Consider the following 16717-nt stretch of genomic DNA (forward strand, 5'->3'; position numbering starts at 1 on the left):
CCGCGCCCGGCTTTTTTTTTTTTTTTTAAACGGAGTCTGACTCTTGTCATCCAGGCTGGAGTGAAATGGCGTGACCTCGGCTTACCGCAACCTCCGCCTTCTGGGTTCAAGCGAGTCTCCTGCCTCAGCCTCCCGAGTGGCTGGGATTAAGGCATGTGCTACCGGGCCCGGCTAATTTTGTATTTTTAGTCAGGACGGGGTTTCTCCATGTTGGTCAGACTGGTCTCGAACTCCCGACCTCAGGTGATCCTAGGTCTCCCAAAGTGCAGGGATTACAGGCGTGAGCCGCCGCGCCAGGCCTCATTCACTTCCCGAAGGATCATTTACCAGGCATCACGCAGCTATCAGGTCCTAACGTCTCTCCAGCTACGGCGGGAAAAGATCCAGAACCAGCCCTACCCGGTCTGGAGGAAAGGACGATCATTAGGCAGGCACTTGGAATCGCGCGAAGTGCAGGCCATCAGATCGCCTCGGGGAGCGAGCCGCCCAGCCCGACACCCCGGCGGCCACCAGCCGCAATCCCGAGGACCGTCACAGCACCTGCGGCGCACGCCGAGGGCGGGCTCTTCCGCGGGGATACGTCATCTCTCGGCGTCTACGCGTGACGTCACCGACGGGCGCGGACGAGAAGAGGCCCTGGGGTGGCACGTGTGTCTGGCGGCGCGGCGGGCGGGTACATGGCGGGCTCTGTGGGACTGGCGTTGTGCGGGCAGACGCTGGTGGTGCGGGGCGGCAGCCGATTCCTGGCCACCTCCACTGCAAGCAGGTGAGGGGTCCTTGGTCTTGGCACGGGGAGCCCAGGCTGCGGGCGCACTCCGCTCCTCCCGCACTGCCAGATTGCACCTGCTCTGGGGTGACCCGGGGGAAGCCCGCTCCAGCCCGGGAGCCCTCTGCCGCCGTCTCGACCTGGCCGCGTGTCCGGGCGTGGGGAGACAAGCCAATCTAGGAGAGACCATGAGATCCTAGATTTCGGCGCCCCACAGGCGTCGGCGCGCTCCTCGCCCCGGTCGGCGGGTCTGCGGTGTTGTCGCCCGGTTAGCGCCAGGTCACTTCCGGTCTCGGCGGCGCCGGCGGGGACCCTGACCGCTCGGCGAGGCCTGGCCGGACACGCTGTGAAGAACTGGGAAGAAGGGGGTCTCGGGTTTCCCTGGTGAGAGGGGCGGGGCTCACGACGAGCTCGCTGACCCCCGAGCGGCCTCCTTCTCTTTGCATTTGCAGGGGTGCTTGTCCCCTCTTCCCGGCCTGCATCCACCTACCCGGCCTTAATTGCTCCTCAGGACTCCCGGGTCGTCTCTGACACTTACACAACCGACCCGAGGGTGCACGTAGAGCTCGCAGCTGCCCCTCCCCAGCGGCCCTTCACGTGGCTCGAATTTTGCTTTCTGTAATTTTATTCTCCATCCTTATTGTATCACCAGTGCTAAGACGAGGCCGGGGATTTTTAAACTCATAAATGTGTGTTGATGGGACAGTCCTGACTGAGAGGACTCTCGGAGCAATTATTAGTGTGGTCAGTTTCAACCCCTCATTTTCTTTCCCAGGTTATTTGTGATTTAATACTTGAAAGGGACGATGTGTCTGTCAGATGTACTGTATATTCTTTGGTTTCAGAAAGCCAATTCCATGTTAAATTGGGTCTTAACAAAAATTGTCCTCAGAAACCTGTCACGTGTCCGAGATAATGTTGCTTTAGAGACTCACGGTCTAATACCTGCCAGAGCGAGCTGTGGATGCGTTCGACGTGATCTGCTTACCTTCAGTTTACCCGTTTTGAGGAAATTCTAGCGGCTAGTGCAGTTTCCGACTTGGAAGACAAGTCCACTCTTCCATATGGAAAGTTTTTTTGGTGCACTTTAAAGGCTATAAATAAGTATAAGCTGCGTGCCACGGGTAGGGGATGGGATAAACTGAAGAGAGAGTTTAGGTTCAGTGTGGAAAATGGGTGATTGTTATGTTGGTAAGTGCTTGGGGTCATGGGAACATTTTCAGGTAGGTGAGATGTGTTTCTGAATAGGTAATGGCTCTTTGAAATTTGTATAGAGAATCCCATTGAAAACTCAACACCATCAGAACATCACATAGATTTTCTGGGGCCTGAAAGAATAGCATAAGAATAGCATTATTAATTCCTGTTGAGTGTTTGCCCCTCATTTGTTTTACTGAACTTTTTTTTTTTTTTTCTGAGACAGTCTCACTCTGTCTCCCAGGCTGGAGTGCAGTGGCAGGATCTTGGCTCACTGCAACCACTGCCACCCCGGTTCAAGTGATTTTCCTGCCTCAGTCTCCTGAGTACCTGTGACTACAGGCACCCACCACTGTGCCTGGCTAATTTTTGTATTTTTAGTAGAGACAGAGTTTCACCATCTTGGTCAGGCTGGTCTTGAACTCTTGACCTTGTGAGCCACCCGCCTCAGTCTCCCAAAGTGCTGGGATGACAGGAATGAGCAACCCGCCTGGCCTGAAATTTTTTCCCACAGAACTATTCGGGTTGTATATGATATACTCCAATAAGAGATTCAGCTAATAAAGTTTGTTAACTGTTCCCTGAAATATTATATCTAGACAGTTTTCTTGTCATGGATAAGACCTTTAATGAGTATGCAAATATTTTTTGTTCTACAGAGAAAAAAAAAATTTCTTTTTTTTTTTTTTTTTGAGACAGAGTTTCGCTCTTGTTACCCAGGCTGGAGTGCAATGGCGCGATCTCGGCTCACCACAACCTCCGCCTCCTGGGTTCAGGCAATTCTCCTGCCTCAGCCTCCTGAGTAGCTGGGATTACAGGCATGAGCCACCATGCCCAGCTAATTTTTTGTATTTTTAGTAGAGACGGGGTTTCACCATGTTGACCAGGATGGTCTCAATCTCTCAACCTCGTGATCCACCCGCCTCGGCCTCCCAAAGTGCTGGGATTACAGGCTTGAGCCACCGCGCCCGGCCTTCTTTTTTTTTAACGTTCTCTAAAAATCATTGTTGCTGGGCACAGTGGCTGATGCCTATAATCCCAGCACTTTGGGAAATGGAGGCGGGTGGATCGCCTGAGGTCAGGAGGTCAAGATCAGCCTGGCCAACATAGTGAAACCCCATCTCTACTAAAAATACAAAAAATTAGCTGGGCATGGTGGTGGGCAGCTGTAATCCCAGCTACTCGGGAGGCTGAGGCAGGAGAGTCACTTGAGCCTGGGAAGTGGAGGTTTCAGTGAGCTGAGATTGCACCATTGCACTCCAGCCTGGGTGACAGAGTGAGACTCTGTCTCAAAAAAAAAAAAAATTATAAAAAAAAATTGTTGGGGAGTGGGGACTAGGGGAGGGATAGCATTAGGAGAGAAGTACCTAATGTAGATGACAGGTTGATGGAGACAGCAAACCACCGTGGCATGTGTACACCTATGTAACAAACCTGCATGTTCTGCACATGTACCCGAGAACTTAAAGTTTAAGAGTACTGTGAATAAAAGATTGTTCTAAATTTAAAAAAATCATTGTTATTTCTCTTTAATGATGACTCCTTTTAAAATCATTCTATTATTTATCTTTAGTGATGATGACAGCCTCTTCATCTATGACTGCAGTGCTGCAGAAAAGAAGGCACAAGAAAATAAAGGGTGAGATGTGGGAAAGCTTTTTCAGGGCCTGATTTAATGGTTTGATAATGGGACCAGAGGGTCTAAGAAGCAATTGTTGTCTTGCTTGGTGAATTCTTAGCTTCTATCACACAGCGGTGCAGATAAGTACCACGCCAGGAAGGACATGTAAAAGTAACTTTCAAATTAGAATTAAGAGTACGGTGTTGGCTGTACTCTTTTTTTTTTTTTTTTTTTTTTTTCTGAGACGGAGTTTCGCTCTTGCTACCCAGGCTAGAGTGCAATGGCACGATCTCGGCTCACTGCAACCTCCGCCTCCTGGGTTAAGGCAATTCTCCTGCCTCAGCCTCCTGAGTAGCTGGGATTACAGGCACGCGCCACCATGCCCAGCTAATTTTTGTATTTTTAGTAGTGATGGGGTTTCACCATGTTGACCAGGATGGTCTCAATCTCTTGACCTCGTGATCCACCCGCCTCGGCCTCCGAAAGTGCTGGGATTACAGGCTTGAGCCACCGCGCCCGGCCTTTGTACTCTTTTTTTTTAAGAGAGAGACAGGGTTTCACCATGTTGGCCAAGCTGGTCTCGAACTCCTGGCCTCAAGTGATCCACCCACGTCAGCCTCCCAAAGTGCTGGGATGACAGGTGTGAGCACCGCGCTGGCCGGCTGTACTCTTAATGGTGGCTTATGCCTATCATCCCAGCACTTTGGGAGGCCGAGGCAGGCAGATCACCTGAGGTCAGAAGTTCCAGACCATCCTGGCCAACATGGCAAAAGCCTGTCTCTACTAAAAATACAAGAAATTGGCTGGGCGTGGTGGCAGGCCCACCTGTAATCTCAGCTACTTGGGAGGCTGAGGCAGGAGAATTGTTTGAATCTGGGAGGCAGAGGTTGCAGTGAGGCAGGAGAATCGCTTGAACCTGGGAGGCAGAGGTGGCAGTGAGCCAAGAGTCTCACTCTGTCACCCAGGCTGGAGGGCAGTGGCTCAGTCTTGACTCGCTGCAACCTCCACCTCCTGGGTTCAAGGGATTCTCCTGCCTGAGCCTCCCATGTCCCTTTAATATGTCTGTATTTTTGCTACGTGAGCCTCTTAACAATTTCTACCTCTTCCCATGTTAGCAATTTCCACACTGGCCTTCAAGGAATGCAGCCTCATTTCCTTAGATGACGCTTAACCGTCTTCTTCCTCTCTTCCTCAGGGAGGATGCGCCCTTGGTCCAGGGGAGCAGTGTGATTCTGGCGTCCACCTTCTCCAAGTCTGGCAGCTATTTTGCTTTAACTGATGACAGTAAGCGTCTGATTCTTTTCCGTACAAAACCATGGCAGTGTCTGAGTGTCAGGTATGAGATGCTAACGTTGATTATAACTATGTCGAATGCACACCTTGTAATTGCATGCCTGTAGCAGTAGTGACCGTACCGCGGTGATAAGTGGTTGATGCAGAGCCACAGCTGGTGCCAGACACAGCTTTCAGCGCTGTATGTGTGTTAGCTGATCCGATCCTCACAGCAGCTCCGGGAGGGTGCAGGGGTGCTGTTCTAGCTCACATTGGGTGGTGAGGAGTTAGGTACCTCCAGTCAGTGGGGTCGGAAGGCAGAGCCGCGCCCTGTGTCTGGTCCCTCTGCTTGCAGCGTTGCTGCCCCTGCTGTCCAGAGCGGCCCTCTGTCCTAGTGATGAGCGGGAACAAGGCAGTGCGCGTGCTCTGGGAGAGGGTTAGGGATTTGGGGTGCGTCGAGGGGTCTGTACCACGGTATTAAGCGAGGTGGGTTTACTGCATCTATTTCTTGAACTCCTAACCTCAGGTGATCCACCCACCTCAGCCTCCCAGAGTGCTAGGATTACAGGCGTGAGCCACCGCGCCCAGCTACTGCATGTATTTCTGAGTATCTGAAGAGTGGGTGGGGAGTGGATCCGCGTGGTTGGAGAGGCCAGTCACTCTGGCAAGAACAGAGATACTGCTGCGCTTTGCCCTCTTGCCAAGCAAAGTCTGGAAAGATTTTTCTGCCTGCCCTTTTTTTCTTTTTTTGTGATAGAGTCTCACTCTGTGGCCCAGGCTGGAGTGCAGTGGTGCCATCTCAGCTGAAGCAATTCTCCTGCCTTATCTCCCAAGTAGCTGGAATTATGGGTGCATGCCACCACATCTGGCTAATTTTTTCTATTTTTAATAGAGACGGGGTCTCACCATGTTGGCCAGGCTGGTCTTGAACTCCTGACCTCAGGTGATCCACCCGCCTTGGCCTCCCAAAATGTTGGGATTACAGGTGTGAGCCACCTTGCCCTGCTCCCTATTCCTCTTCAAAGTGTTCTCCATCACTTTCTGAAAGGGAGGGAACCTTGCTGTTCTGTGACTCTCTCCCAGGCCTTGGCCTTTTCTCACTACCAGCATGTCCCTGTGAGAGGAGGCAGGGGACATTGTGGTACACGGCGCTGGGCAGATTGACATTTTTGTCGCCTCTGACAGTCTCCTATTCCCTTAATAGAGTTAGGGCTAGAATCATTCTGACTATTCTGTAACCTTGATATAAACACACACGGAGCAGAATCAGTCCTGGGCGCTTCATTTTCACCTCGCTGAAGCTGTGTGCATGGTGTAATTGCTCCCTGATAGTCAGTTGCAATGTTTGAACTCCTGAGGTTAAGGAATATCTGTTTGTAGCTGGCTCACACACTCATACTGGGTTCAGCTAAGTCTTTCAGATTTTTATTTCATCTTCTTTTCTTTCTTTCTTTTTTTTTTGAGAAGGATCTCACTCTGTCACCAAGGCGGGAGTGCAGTGTTGTGATCTTGGTTCACTGCAGCCTCCACCTCCTGGGTTCAGGTGATTTTTCTCACCTCAGCCTCTCGAGTAGCTGGGACTATAGGTGCACACCACCATGCCTGGCTAATTTTTGCATTTTTTTTAGTCGAGATAGGGTTTCACCATGTTAGCCAGGCTGGTCTCGAACTCTTGACCTCCATGATCCGCCTGCCTCAGCCTCCCAAAATGCTGGGATTACAGGTGTGACCCACCGCTTCCAGCCTCATCTTACTTTCAAAGGGAAGAGTAAAAAACCAAATTCAGCTGGGCATGGTGGCTCACGCCTGTACTCCTTGCACTTGGGAGGACGAGGTGGGTGGATCACCTGAGGTCAGGAATTCGAGACCAGTCTGGCCAACATGGCGAAACCCTATCTCTACTAAAAATAGAAAATTAGCCAGACATGGTGGTGCATCCCTGTAGTTCCAGCTACTCGGGAGGCTGAGGCAGGAGAATCACCCAAACCCAGGAGGCGGAGGTTGCAGTGAGCCAAGATCGCCCCATGTGCTCCAGTCTGAGTGACAAGAGTGAAACTCTGTCCCAAAAAAGAAAAAAAGCCAAATTCTAGGTGGTATCAAAAGCAGTGAATGCCCGGTCTGTCCTCTCTTCCAGTCAGGATAAAAAGAAAGCCCTGAAACGCTGCATCGTTTCTATGTATGTGTGTTTGTGTATATGGGTTTTACTATATATGTTTATGTATTTATGATTTACGATATGTTTTTGTGTTTTGTGTACAGGCAGGTTTTTTTGAGAATGGTTTAAAAACTGAAAACAGGGCCGGGTGCGGTGGCTCAAACCTGTAATCCCAGCACTTTGGGAGGCCGAGGCGGGTGGATCACGAGGTCGAGAGATCAAGACCATCCTGGTCAACATGGTGAAACCCCGTCTCTACTAAAAATACAAAAAAATTAGCTGGGCATGGTGGCGCGTGCCTGTAATCCCAGCTACTCAGGAGGCTGAGGCAGGAGAATTGCCTGAACCCGGGAGGCGGAGGTTGCAGTGAGCCGAGATCGCGCCATTGCACTCCAGCCTGGGTAACAAGAGCGAAACTCCGTCTCAAAAAAAAAAACAAAAACAAAAAACTGAAAACGACAAAATTAAAACAAAGAGTATGCGATAGTCTCCCTCCTCACCCACCTTCTGGCTCCCTTCCCTTAGGCAGTGATGGTTTCTCAGTAGGAAAATGGCTTTTAAATGCATATCCCTGCGTGTCCGAGTTATAACTGATGAGAAATGGCAGCTTCCACTTGACTGCTGTGGAGCGCGTCGTCTTTACGTTGAAAGGCCTGTGAATAGGCCGGGCGCGGTGGCTCAAGCTTGTAATCCCAGCACTTTGGGAGGCCGAGGCGGGTGGATCACAAGGTCGAGAGATCGAGACCATCCTGGTCAACATGGTGAAACCCCGTCTCTACTAAAAATACTAAAAAAAAATTAGCTGGGCATGGTGGCTCGTGCCTGTAATCCCAGCTACTCAGGAGGCTGAGGCAGGAGAATTGCCTGCACCCAGGAGGCGGAGGTTGCGGTGAGCCGAGATCGCACCATTGCACTCCAGCCTGGGTAAGAAGAGCGAAACTCCGTCTCAAAAAAAAAAAAAAAAAAAAAAAAAAAAGAAAGGCCTGTGAACAGCGTCTTCTCACTAAGATAGCCAAAACGTGAGTAAGTCATTTAGGACCCAGAATATAGAAGATGGGAAGTGTTTTCAGGATTCAGGGTGAATGCCTCAAGGTGGCCTTGAGATGTCCTGCCCCAGGCCCTCCACAGGAATCTCTGCAGGTGGCAGGGGCTTTCTGGTAGGTTGGTCTTGACTTTGGGTTTCTGGGACAAACTGTGGGAAGGAGGGACTGACAGGTTTTCACCTCTCCGTGTTGAAGGAAGATGGTAGTTGTCTTAGTATGCTCGGACTAACAAGATACCACAGACTGGCGGCCTGAAATAACAGTTTTCTCACAGTTGTCGAGGCTGGAAGACCAAGATCAAGGGGTGGCAGGGAGGCTGGTTCCTCCGAGGCCCCTCCCTCTGGCTCGCCGGTGGCGTCTTCTCCCTGTGTCCTCACAGAGGCTTCCCCTTGTGTGTCTGCGTCTTCGTCTCCTGTTCCTATAAGGACACCAGTGCAGTTGGGTCAGGGCTACCCCAGTGACTTCTGTTTGACCTCTGTAAAGGCCCTGTCCAAATACAGTCACCTTCTGAGGTCCCAGCTAGGTCAGGCTTCACACAGGAGTTGTGGGTTGGGGGATTCAGTTAGCGCCTACCAGTTCATCTCGCCTTTCTGACACTGGCTACCTTAGAGAGCTTTCATGATTCACATGAGATTCTTAAAGGGGGCTTTGACTCCCAAAAGTTAAAAATGAAATGCTCTAAAGGAGTCTGATGGTAACTCTTTTCCTAAAGTAAAGGCCTGGCTGAACTCTGACATAGGCGTGTGCCCAAGAGCCGCCTGGGTGTCTTGTGAAAGTGCAGACTTTGATTCATTTCATGTGGGCTAGGCCATGCGCTCTGCAGGGTATTTATTTATTTATTTGTTTTGAGACAGTCTCAATCTTTTGCCCAGGCTGGAGTGCAGTGACCCAGTCCTGGCTCACTGCAACCTCCACCTCCTGGGTTCAAGCGATTCTCCTGCCTCAGCCTCCTGAGCAGCTGGGATTACAGGGGCTCACCATCAGGCCCAGTTAATTTTTGTATTTTGAGTAGTTATGGGATTTTGCCATTTTAGTCAGGCTGGTCTTGAACTCCTGACCTCAGGTGATCACTGCTCGGCCTCCCGAAATGCTGGGATTACAGGTGTGAGCCACTGCGCCCAGCTACAGCAATTTTCTTGACTGTCTCTCTACTGGTGGTCAGCATTTTTTACTTAACATCTTGCTTGTCTTGATATTTAAAAGGCACTTTAATGAATAACCAGACACAGATGTAATATTTCCCGTATGTGAGTAAATCTGTAGGAGAAATACCCCAAAATGAATGGTGAGGTCAAAAGGCATGTAATTTACATATGTAGTCCGTTTTTTGCCTTCCAAAGGGTTCTCTCCCTCCCAGAGTCTGAGCGCTCTGTTTTCTCACCATGGATAATAATGCATGGTGCTGTCAGACTGTTGACTCTGAGTCTGATGGAAGAAACATGGGATCTTGAGTACCTGTTTTATTATCAATGAGGAAGAGCAACTTTTTTTTTTTGTTTGAGACGGAGTTCCACTCTTGTTGCCCAGGCTGGAGTGCAGTGGCACTATCTCGGCTCACTCCAACCTGTGCCTCCCGGGTTCAAGCAATTCTCCTGCCTCAGCTTCCCAAATACCTGTCATTACAGGTGTGCACCACCACACCTGGTTAATTTTTTAATTGTTTTTAGTAGAGATGGAGTTCACAGTGTTGGCCAGACTGGTCTCAAACTGCTGACTTCAGGTGATCCACCCGCCTTGGCCTCCCAAAGTGCTGGGATTACAGGCTGGAGCCACTGGCTCCTGGCTGGAAGAGCAACTTTTTATGTACTTAAGAATCATTTGTTGTAATCCCAGCACTTTGGGAGGCCGAGGCGGGTGGATCACGAGGTTGAGAGATCGAGACCATCCTGGTCAACATAGTGAAACCCCGTCTCTACCAAAAATACAAAAAATTAGCTGGGCGTGGTGGCGCGTGCCTGTAATCCCAGCTACTTAGGAGGCTGAGGCAGGAGAATTGCCTGAACCCAGGAGGCGGAGGTTGCGGTGAGCCGAGATCGCGCCATTGCACTCCAGCCTGGGTAACAAGAGCGAAACTCCGTCTCAAAAAAAAAAAAAGAATCATTTGTGTTTTGTAAGCTTTTTTTTTTTTTTTTTTTCCATATCCCGTGTTTTTCTATTGGGGTATTGTTTATTGGTTTGTAGGAGCTCTTTATATTAGGACTCTTAGTTTTACAAATTGAGCCTGTCTCCCAAAGTGTCACTCTTACACGGCCTTTCTGTGGCACAGGTGTGTAAGGTGAGCTGCACGGGTAACCACTGAGACTGGATTAGCATTTTCCAGTCCCCTTCCTGAGCTGACAAAACCTCAAAGCCCGGGGGTGGAGAACAGCTGCAGAGCTGAGGTCTGTGCGCTGCTGTGTCCTCGGGTCTCAGATGCAGTCCAGTTACTCAGATGTCAGTGGAACGTGTGGGTTCCTGTTCCGCTATGGTGAGTGGGGTCGCCGAAGTCGGGAGCAAATTCTCACTTCTGTCTGCTTCCTCTGGAGCACAGTTTGGGGTCCTCCCGTGCTACCTTTTGCGTTTTTAATCCTTTGGTTTTGTCCATAGAGAAGATTATACTGAGAAGTACAAAGTGAGAGTCTCCCCACCGGAGCCCCAGTTTGTGACGAGCCCGGGCCAGGCCCTCCTGGTCTCTGCGATGTCTGACAGTAGCTGCGCGTGTTACACCCGAGCGCCAGTGCCAGCCTGGAGCCTGTTTTCCCCCAGGCAGTGCTGACCACACTGTCGCTCCCTGTAGCTGGGCCGTTAGGTGGTTTCCACTGTTCCGCTGTTCAAATGCTACTGTTTCCTTGTATCTCTTCCTGCCTTTCTACCCCGGGAAGTTTGAGTCAGAGCAAGTTTGCCAGTGGAGGCGTGGAGAGCGTGGGTATTGGCACCGGTGTGTGACAGCACACACAGCGGAGCTTCCCCAGCCTCGGTGCCCAGCGGTTTTGTTTGCATGGATCACATGCTGTCTGGGTGGCTGACCTTCAGCTCCCAGCGCCTGCAGAGGTGGAGGGGCTCCCTTGTGGCCCAGGCCGCTGCCCTACATCACGTTCTTAGGTTGCCTGTGGGGCCTAAGGCGCCTACTCTTGGAGATGAGGCCAAAGGCCAGGTGACTTCTTCACTATGCACAGGCGTACCCAGTGCTGAGGCTTTTGATGTTTGGTACCAGACACTGTTTGAGGAGTGGCCGCTGCTCGCTGAGGGTGGGAGGAGGCTGGATCTGGCCGTGTGCCGCAGGCCTGGCTGGTGGTGGGGTGAGCTGGCAGTGAGCTCACGGGTGTCTTGCAGACGCTGACTCTATCACGCCTGGGCAGTGTTGCGGCTGTGAAGTTCTGAGCTTGCCAAAAAGATGGAGACACGAGTGGGATGTCACTCGAACTCAGTGTGGGCTCACTGTCCAAGAGGTCGTGTCTCACTTTGAACTTGGAGAAAGGGGACGTCCAGTCAGCCTGTCCGCTGTCCCCGGTTCCTAACAGCCAAGTTTCTTCACTGTGCTGGAAGCGCGGAGGCCCGGGGCTCCTGCAGGGGTCGTGACTCCTCCAGAGGGATGGGGCCTCGCTCCTGCCATCACGCGTGGTCCGAGGACGGAGGAATCTAGACTTCTCTCCGCTCATGTTGCCTGTGGCAGTCGGCTTCTCGGAGGAGGTCATTTGAGGGCAGGAGCTCCTGAGTGAGGGCTCGTGCTGGGCGCAGACACCGCTGCAGCCTGTGCGGGTGGCCGGGCCTCTTCGGCCTTGTTTGCAGGTGCTTTGCCAAGAGGGAGATGTCTTGCGTGCTGACTCATCCTTTGAAGGTCATGTGCTGGTGTGATTCTCTGTATGTAAACACCTGATCAAACACCGGGAGGCTGGTAGTCCCGGCACTTTGAGAGGCCAAGGCGAAAGGATCTCTTGAGGCCAGCAGTTCAAGGCCAGTCTGGGTAACATAGTGAGCTCTCATCTACAAAAAACCGAAAAGCACAGTCCGAGAGTGGGCAGTGCAGCTAGTTTATGTATTCCCAATCTGAAATTCAAAATGCTCCAGAATCCAGAAGCTTTTGGCATAGACAAGGTGCTTGAAGGACATGCTCAGTGGAAGGTTTTGGAGTTTTGGATTAGGGATGCTGAGCCAGTAAGTATTTGCAAATATTCCAAAAGCGGAAAAAACCTGAAGTGCAGAAGCACGTTTGGTCCAGAGCACTTGGGACGAGGGATGGGCAGCCTGCGGCATGTGGGTGAGGAACAGCGGCTGGCTCCTGGCAGTGTCCCTTGAACTGTGCATTCCTCTCTTTTTTTTTTTTTGGCAGTGGGGGCGTCTCTCTCTGTTGCCCAGGCTGGAGTGCGGTGGCATGGTTTCGGCTCACTGCAACTTCTGCCTCCTGGGTTCAAGCGATTCGCCTGCCTCAGCCTCCTCGGTAGCTGGGATTATAGGAACAAGCTACCATGCCTTACCTAATTTTTGTAGTTTTAGTAGAGACAGGGTTTTGCCACATTGGCCAGGCTGGTCTTGAACTCCTGCCCTCAGGTGATCTACCCACCTCGGCCTCCCAAAGTGCTAGGATTACAGGCATGAGCCACCATACCTGGCCTGCTCTTGGTTTTGAAAGTGACATTAGCCGTGTCACTTCGTATAGAAACATTTGCCTTAGGTGGTGTGGAAGACAGACCATGTGATTTCATGCAGTCCAGGCAGCAGAGACAAAATCTGGCCTCAGCCGTGTGGCCTGGGATTTCCTGACCTTGGCGCAGGCTGCACGTTGCTGCCCCCACTTTCTCTAGGTAAGCTGCGGGACAGTGGGTGAAGGTGGGAAGTTAACTGCCGCTTTCAACATCAGTTGGCAAATTCCTCAATACCTTTTTTTTTTTCTGGAGACAGAGTCTTACTCTGTCGCCCAGGCTGGAGTGTGCAGTGGCATGATCTTGGCTCACTGCAACCACCACCTCCTGGGTTCAAACAATTCTCCTGCCTCAGCCTCCCAAGTAGCTGGGACTACAGGCACAGGCCACCACACCTGGCTAGAGATGGGTTTTGCCATATTGGACAGGCTGATCTCGAACTCCTGACCTCATGATCCGCCCACCTTGGTCTCCCAGAGTGCTGGGATTATAGGTGTGAGTCACCATGCCCAGCCATTCTCAATATTCTTTTTAAAATTCCTTTAGCATTGTGGGTTTGTGAACTTTTCAGCATTGGGTGGAGTGAAATCTTTACCTTTTCTCAGTGGGAAATTGGAGGGGATTATTGAGGCAGGGGAGTTGTCCTGGGGCATGAGAGTGGGGCAGGGAAAGGGGCATAGGGTGAGGAGAGGACCGGTGTGAGTAGAACCACGCTGAGCTAGCAGGTGGCATCCTGCGGCTGGTCCACAAACATGGGGGCCACTCCCCATACGCGGAGGCTTTTTATGCACATTCCGGGATTGGGACACACCCTCTCCCCAGAGAACCGCCCACCCTTAGCACATCCGCCTCCGTTCCGTTTTAGGGCTTCCATGTGCTGGTGTGGCCTATGTGCATTTCCCTGAGACCCTGCACCCCTGCGGTACTCCCTGAGCTGGGTGAGAGCCCTGGCTCTGTCCGGTGGTCACTTTGTTACTGTGCTGCTGCTGGTAAGCTCCCGTTGAGGGGTTCTGAAGCACGGGCAAGATGTAGGTTTCGGGCAGCAAGGGTTCTTTCCCAGGTCGCAGTTGAGAGCCTCAGAGGCCAGAGTGCTTGCAGTCAGGAGGGTCTTGGCCCGAGGGACTGAGGCCAGGTTTTCCAAACAAGATGAGGACACAGGGTTACAAGTGATGCATTTGATTTTGACATGTGCATTTATGATGGAGAAATCCTCCCAGTGGAATCCGTGTTTCCGAAAATGCCCGTGAGAGCCACAGCAGCACGTGGGAAAGGCAGAGCCCGGGAAGCCATCGGATTGCCTCTGCCTGCAGGATGGAGAGAGAGCGCCTGGCTGCTGGACTGTGGGTGTCGGGGGGTGGGCTAGAGGAGGGCACTGGTGTCCTCGGTGCTCTGGAGGGGGCTCAGGGCTCAGCCACTGGACTCCTGGTGGAGGACAGAGGGGCCTGTGGAGACAGGTGCCTGCTTGCTCGTTCTGCTGGTCTCTGGGTGACGAACCCAGCCACTGTGGAGGGAGCTGAGACCCGAGACCCTGCACAGGCTGGGGGTCTGAATGTGGGCGGGGTTGTCCCTCCACTTGAGTGACAGGCTGGCCTGCCATTGGTCCAGTGGCCTGCCCCATGCTGTGACCTCCCTCAGATCCTAGCACCCAAGCCCATGAGCACTGCTGGCCCCCAAGCCCACGAGTATGGCTCAGCTGCGTACTAGAATTGATGCCAGGATAAGTCCAGCTGGAGAGGCTGGGTGGGAGCCCCCAGCTGGGGCAGGACGAAGGGACGAGGAGTAGTACCCTCCGCCGAGCTAGGCGGGAGGCGCAGTGTCGGGAGCCATCCCTGCCACATGCCATCCAGCCTGTGGGGGGATGAGCACCCTGAATCTAAAGCCATCCCCCTCCCCATAGGGTCCTCTTGGGCTGCCCCTCTGTGCCACCATGGTCATGTTTGTGGCAGCTGCTTAACGAGCCCATCAGACATCGGGGGCTGTGTGGCTGGTGCAGTGCGGGGCATTTGAGTTGCAGCACACCCTGAGAATTCTGATTCATCCTGCCCCAGAGTGCAGTTATGTTTCTTAGTCCCTGTTTTCTCCTGTTCACCCGCTGCGCCTCCCTTCGACCTCCCTGCTGCAGCTCCGCTGCTCGGCGGCGGGTGGAGGCTGGGCGCGGCTTCGGGTCTGCACCGTGGCCCAAAGGCCGTGGCGGCCTTCTTCTGTCCTTCTGTCCTTCTGTCCCTGAGAGAAACACAGGGGCCTTGTTGGGGACAGCGTTCCTGAAGCTTCCGTCTCCATTTCTGGCCGCAGTGGGCCGGGCGCCCCGTGCTTGCCTGCCTGGTGTTGGTCGTGTTTTGGGCGGTGGGCGCTGCCACAGCCCTGGAGGTGGGGAAGCTGGGCTGGCCGCCGTTCTGCGGTGAGGCCATGTGGCTAACTGCGTGTGTGGGAAGCTGTGTTACAACCCTGTCTATGTAAAACAGGACATGGGTCGCTGCCTTGTGGAGAGGATGTACATGCATACCGAAGGAGACTCGAGTAGACACGGTGTGGAGAATGATTGCCCCAGGAAGCAGTGGCCATGCGCCCTGGTTAAAGAGAGGGAGGGAACTGGGACTTTGTTTCTCACTGAACCAGCGCGCAGACATGCTGCGCCGTAAGTGGCGCATCCCTGAGTCTGGGTCAAGGTTGGATTCGTGCATGTACTGATCTGGATGTGCACTGGGGAGCGCAGGCCTCTCTCACGTGCTGGAGAGCGGTGCTTCCTCCCGAGGAGGCTCAGGTGCTGCCTCACGGCTGCCCTGGGCTGGGTCCTTCCTTCTGCAGGGCACGGGGCATGGCTGTCTGTCTGAGACCCTGGTCGGAGCTTCAGCAGTTAGTGTGCATCAGGGGAGCGGCAAGTCTGGGGTGCCCTGGAGGCTGGTGCCTGCCCTTGTCCCTGACGGTGGCGGTGTCTCTGGAGAGGGCTGGTGTCTCCCTCAGTGCACGATGAAGACTGGGGTCAAGGAACCGTTCCCCCGTTTCTTGCTGACAGTTTTCAAACACAGGAAAGTTGAGAATTTTGCCACCCATTTATCCACCACCTAGATCCCACCATCAGGAGCAATTTTCTTAAAGGAAAAAGTGGTAGAAGTAAATGTGTTGAAGACGTTGGCTGTGTTCCAGTTGTCAGCATTGCTGAATGTTTTTGGGCCCATCTTCAGCAGCTGCAAACAGCATATGGCCAGGCGCCTGTGCCTGCCACCGCCCACGCGGCCTGCTGGGCTGTCGGGGACCCTGCGCTGCTCCTGAAAGCTAATGGGGGCGTCTCTCTGGCCTTCTAGGACGGTGGCAAGGAGGTGTACGGCCCTGACCTTCACGGCCTCCGAGGAGAAGGTCTTGGTGGCCGACAAGTCTGGAGACGTGTACTCCTTTTCCGTGCTGGAGCCTCACGGATGTGGCCAGCTAGAGCTGGGGCACCTGTCCATGCTGTTAGATGTGGTACGTGGGGGATGCGATAATGTGGGGCACAGCTGAACCAATGTCTGCCCGGCCTGTGCCCCAGCATCTGGCGGGGAGAATGGGGCTCTCCTGTAGCAGGGACAGCCCTCTGCAGATTTGGGAGCAGGAGAGTGCTGGGAACAGGATTTAGGAAGGTGAAACAGACAGCAGGGAGAATGAAGGCAGGTGAGTCAGCGGGGTGACCCCAGGTCGGAAGTGAAGGTGTGGGAGAAGCAGGTACAGCCATGAGCCTCTGGCTCCACCTCCTTGGCCCAGGGCTGTGCCAGGTGCTTTAGGAGCATCACCTCGGCACTGCTCCCAGCAGCCCCTGTCACCCCACCCTGCCTGTCCCGTGTCACAGACTCCTGGAGCCCCAGAGGGCCCAGGCCCACAGCCCAGGTGGTAGAGTTGGGATGGGACACAGCAGGGACAGTCAGGAACAACGGCAGGTGCGGGGTGTCAGGGGCACCTCACTGGGACTTGGCGACAGCTGGGTGTGGGGACGCATGGGACAGGAAGGCGAGGAAGCAACCCTGGTGTTGGGCAGGAGGGTGCAGCAGGCCTGGGGTGGATGGAAATGGGAGT

At 53.1% G+C, this 16717-nt stretch overlaps 1 protein-coding gene across 5 annotated transcripts in view; it reads left to right on the plus strand.

Moving 5' to 3' along the window:
- The first annotated feature begins 622 nt into the window (after nt 1-622).
- Nucleotides 623-16717, plus strand: part of WDR4 (WDR4 tRNA N7-guanosine methyltransferase non-catalytic subunit) — a 55762-nt gene continuing 39667 nt past the window's right edge. For all 5 annotated transcript variants that reach the window (XR_744815.3, XR_744816.2, XR_012514809.1 and 2 more), the window contains exons 1-4: nt 623-766; nt 3537-3602; nt 4780-4920; nt 15976-16132. Coding sequence is in view for 2 of the 5 variants with exons in the window: in XM_003927573.4 (XP_003927622.1) it covers nt 678-766; nt 3537-3602; nt 4780-4920; nt 15976-16132 (453 nt within the window). In the remaining 3 variants the exon portion in view is untranslated. The remainder of the gene's footprint in view (nt 767-3536; nt 3603-4779; nt 4921-15975; nt 16133-16717) is intronic.

Source organism: Saimiri boliviensis, chromosome 18 (genome assembly GCF_048565385.1).
Source record: "Saimiri boliviensis isolate mSaiBol1 chromosome 18, mSaiBol1.pri, whole genome shotgun sequence".
Lineage (NCBI taxonomy): Eukaryota > Metazoa > Chordata > Mammalia > Primates > Cebidae > Saimiri > Saimiri boliviensis.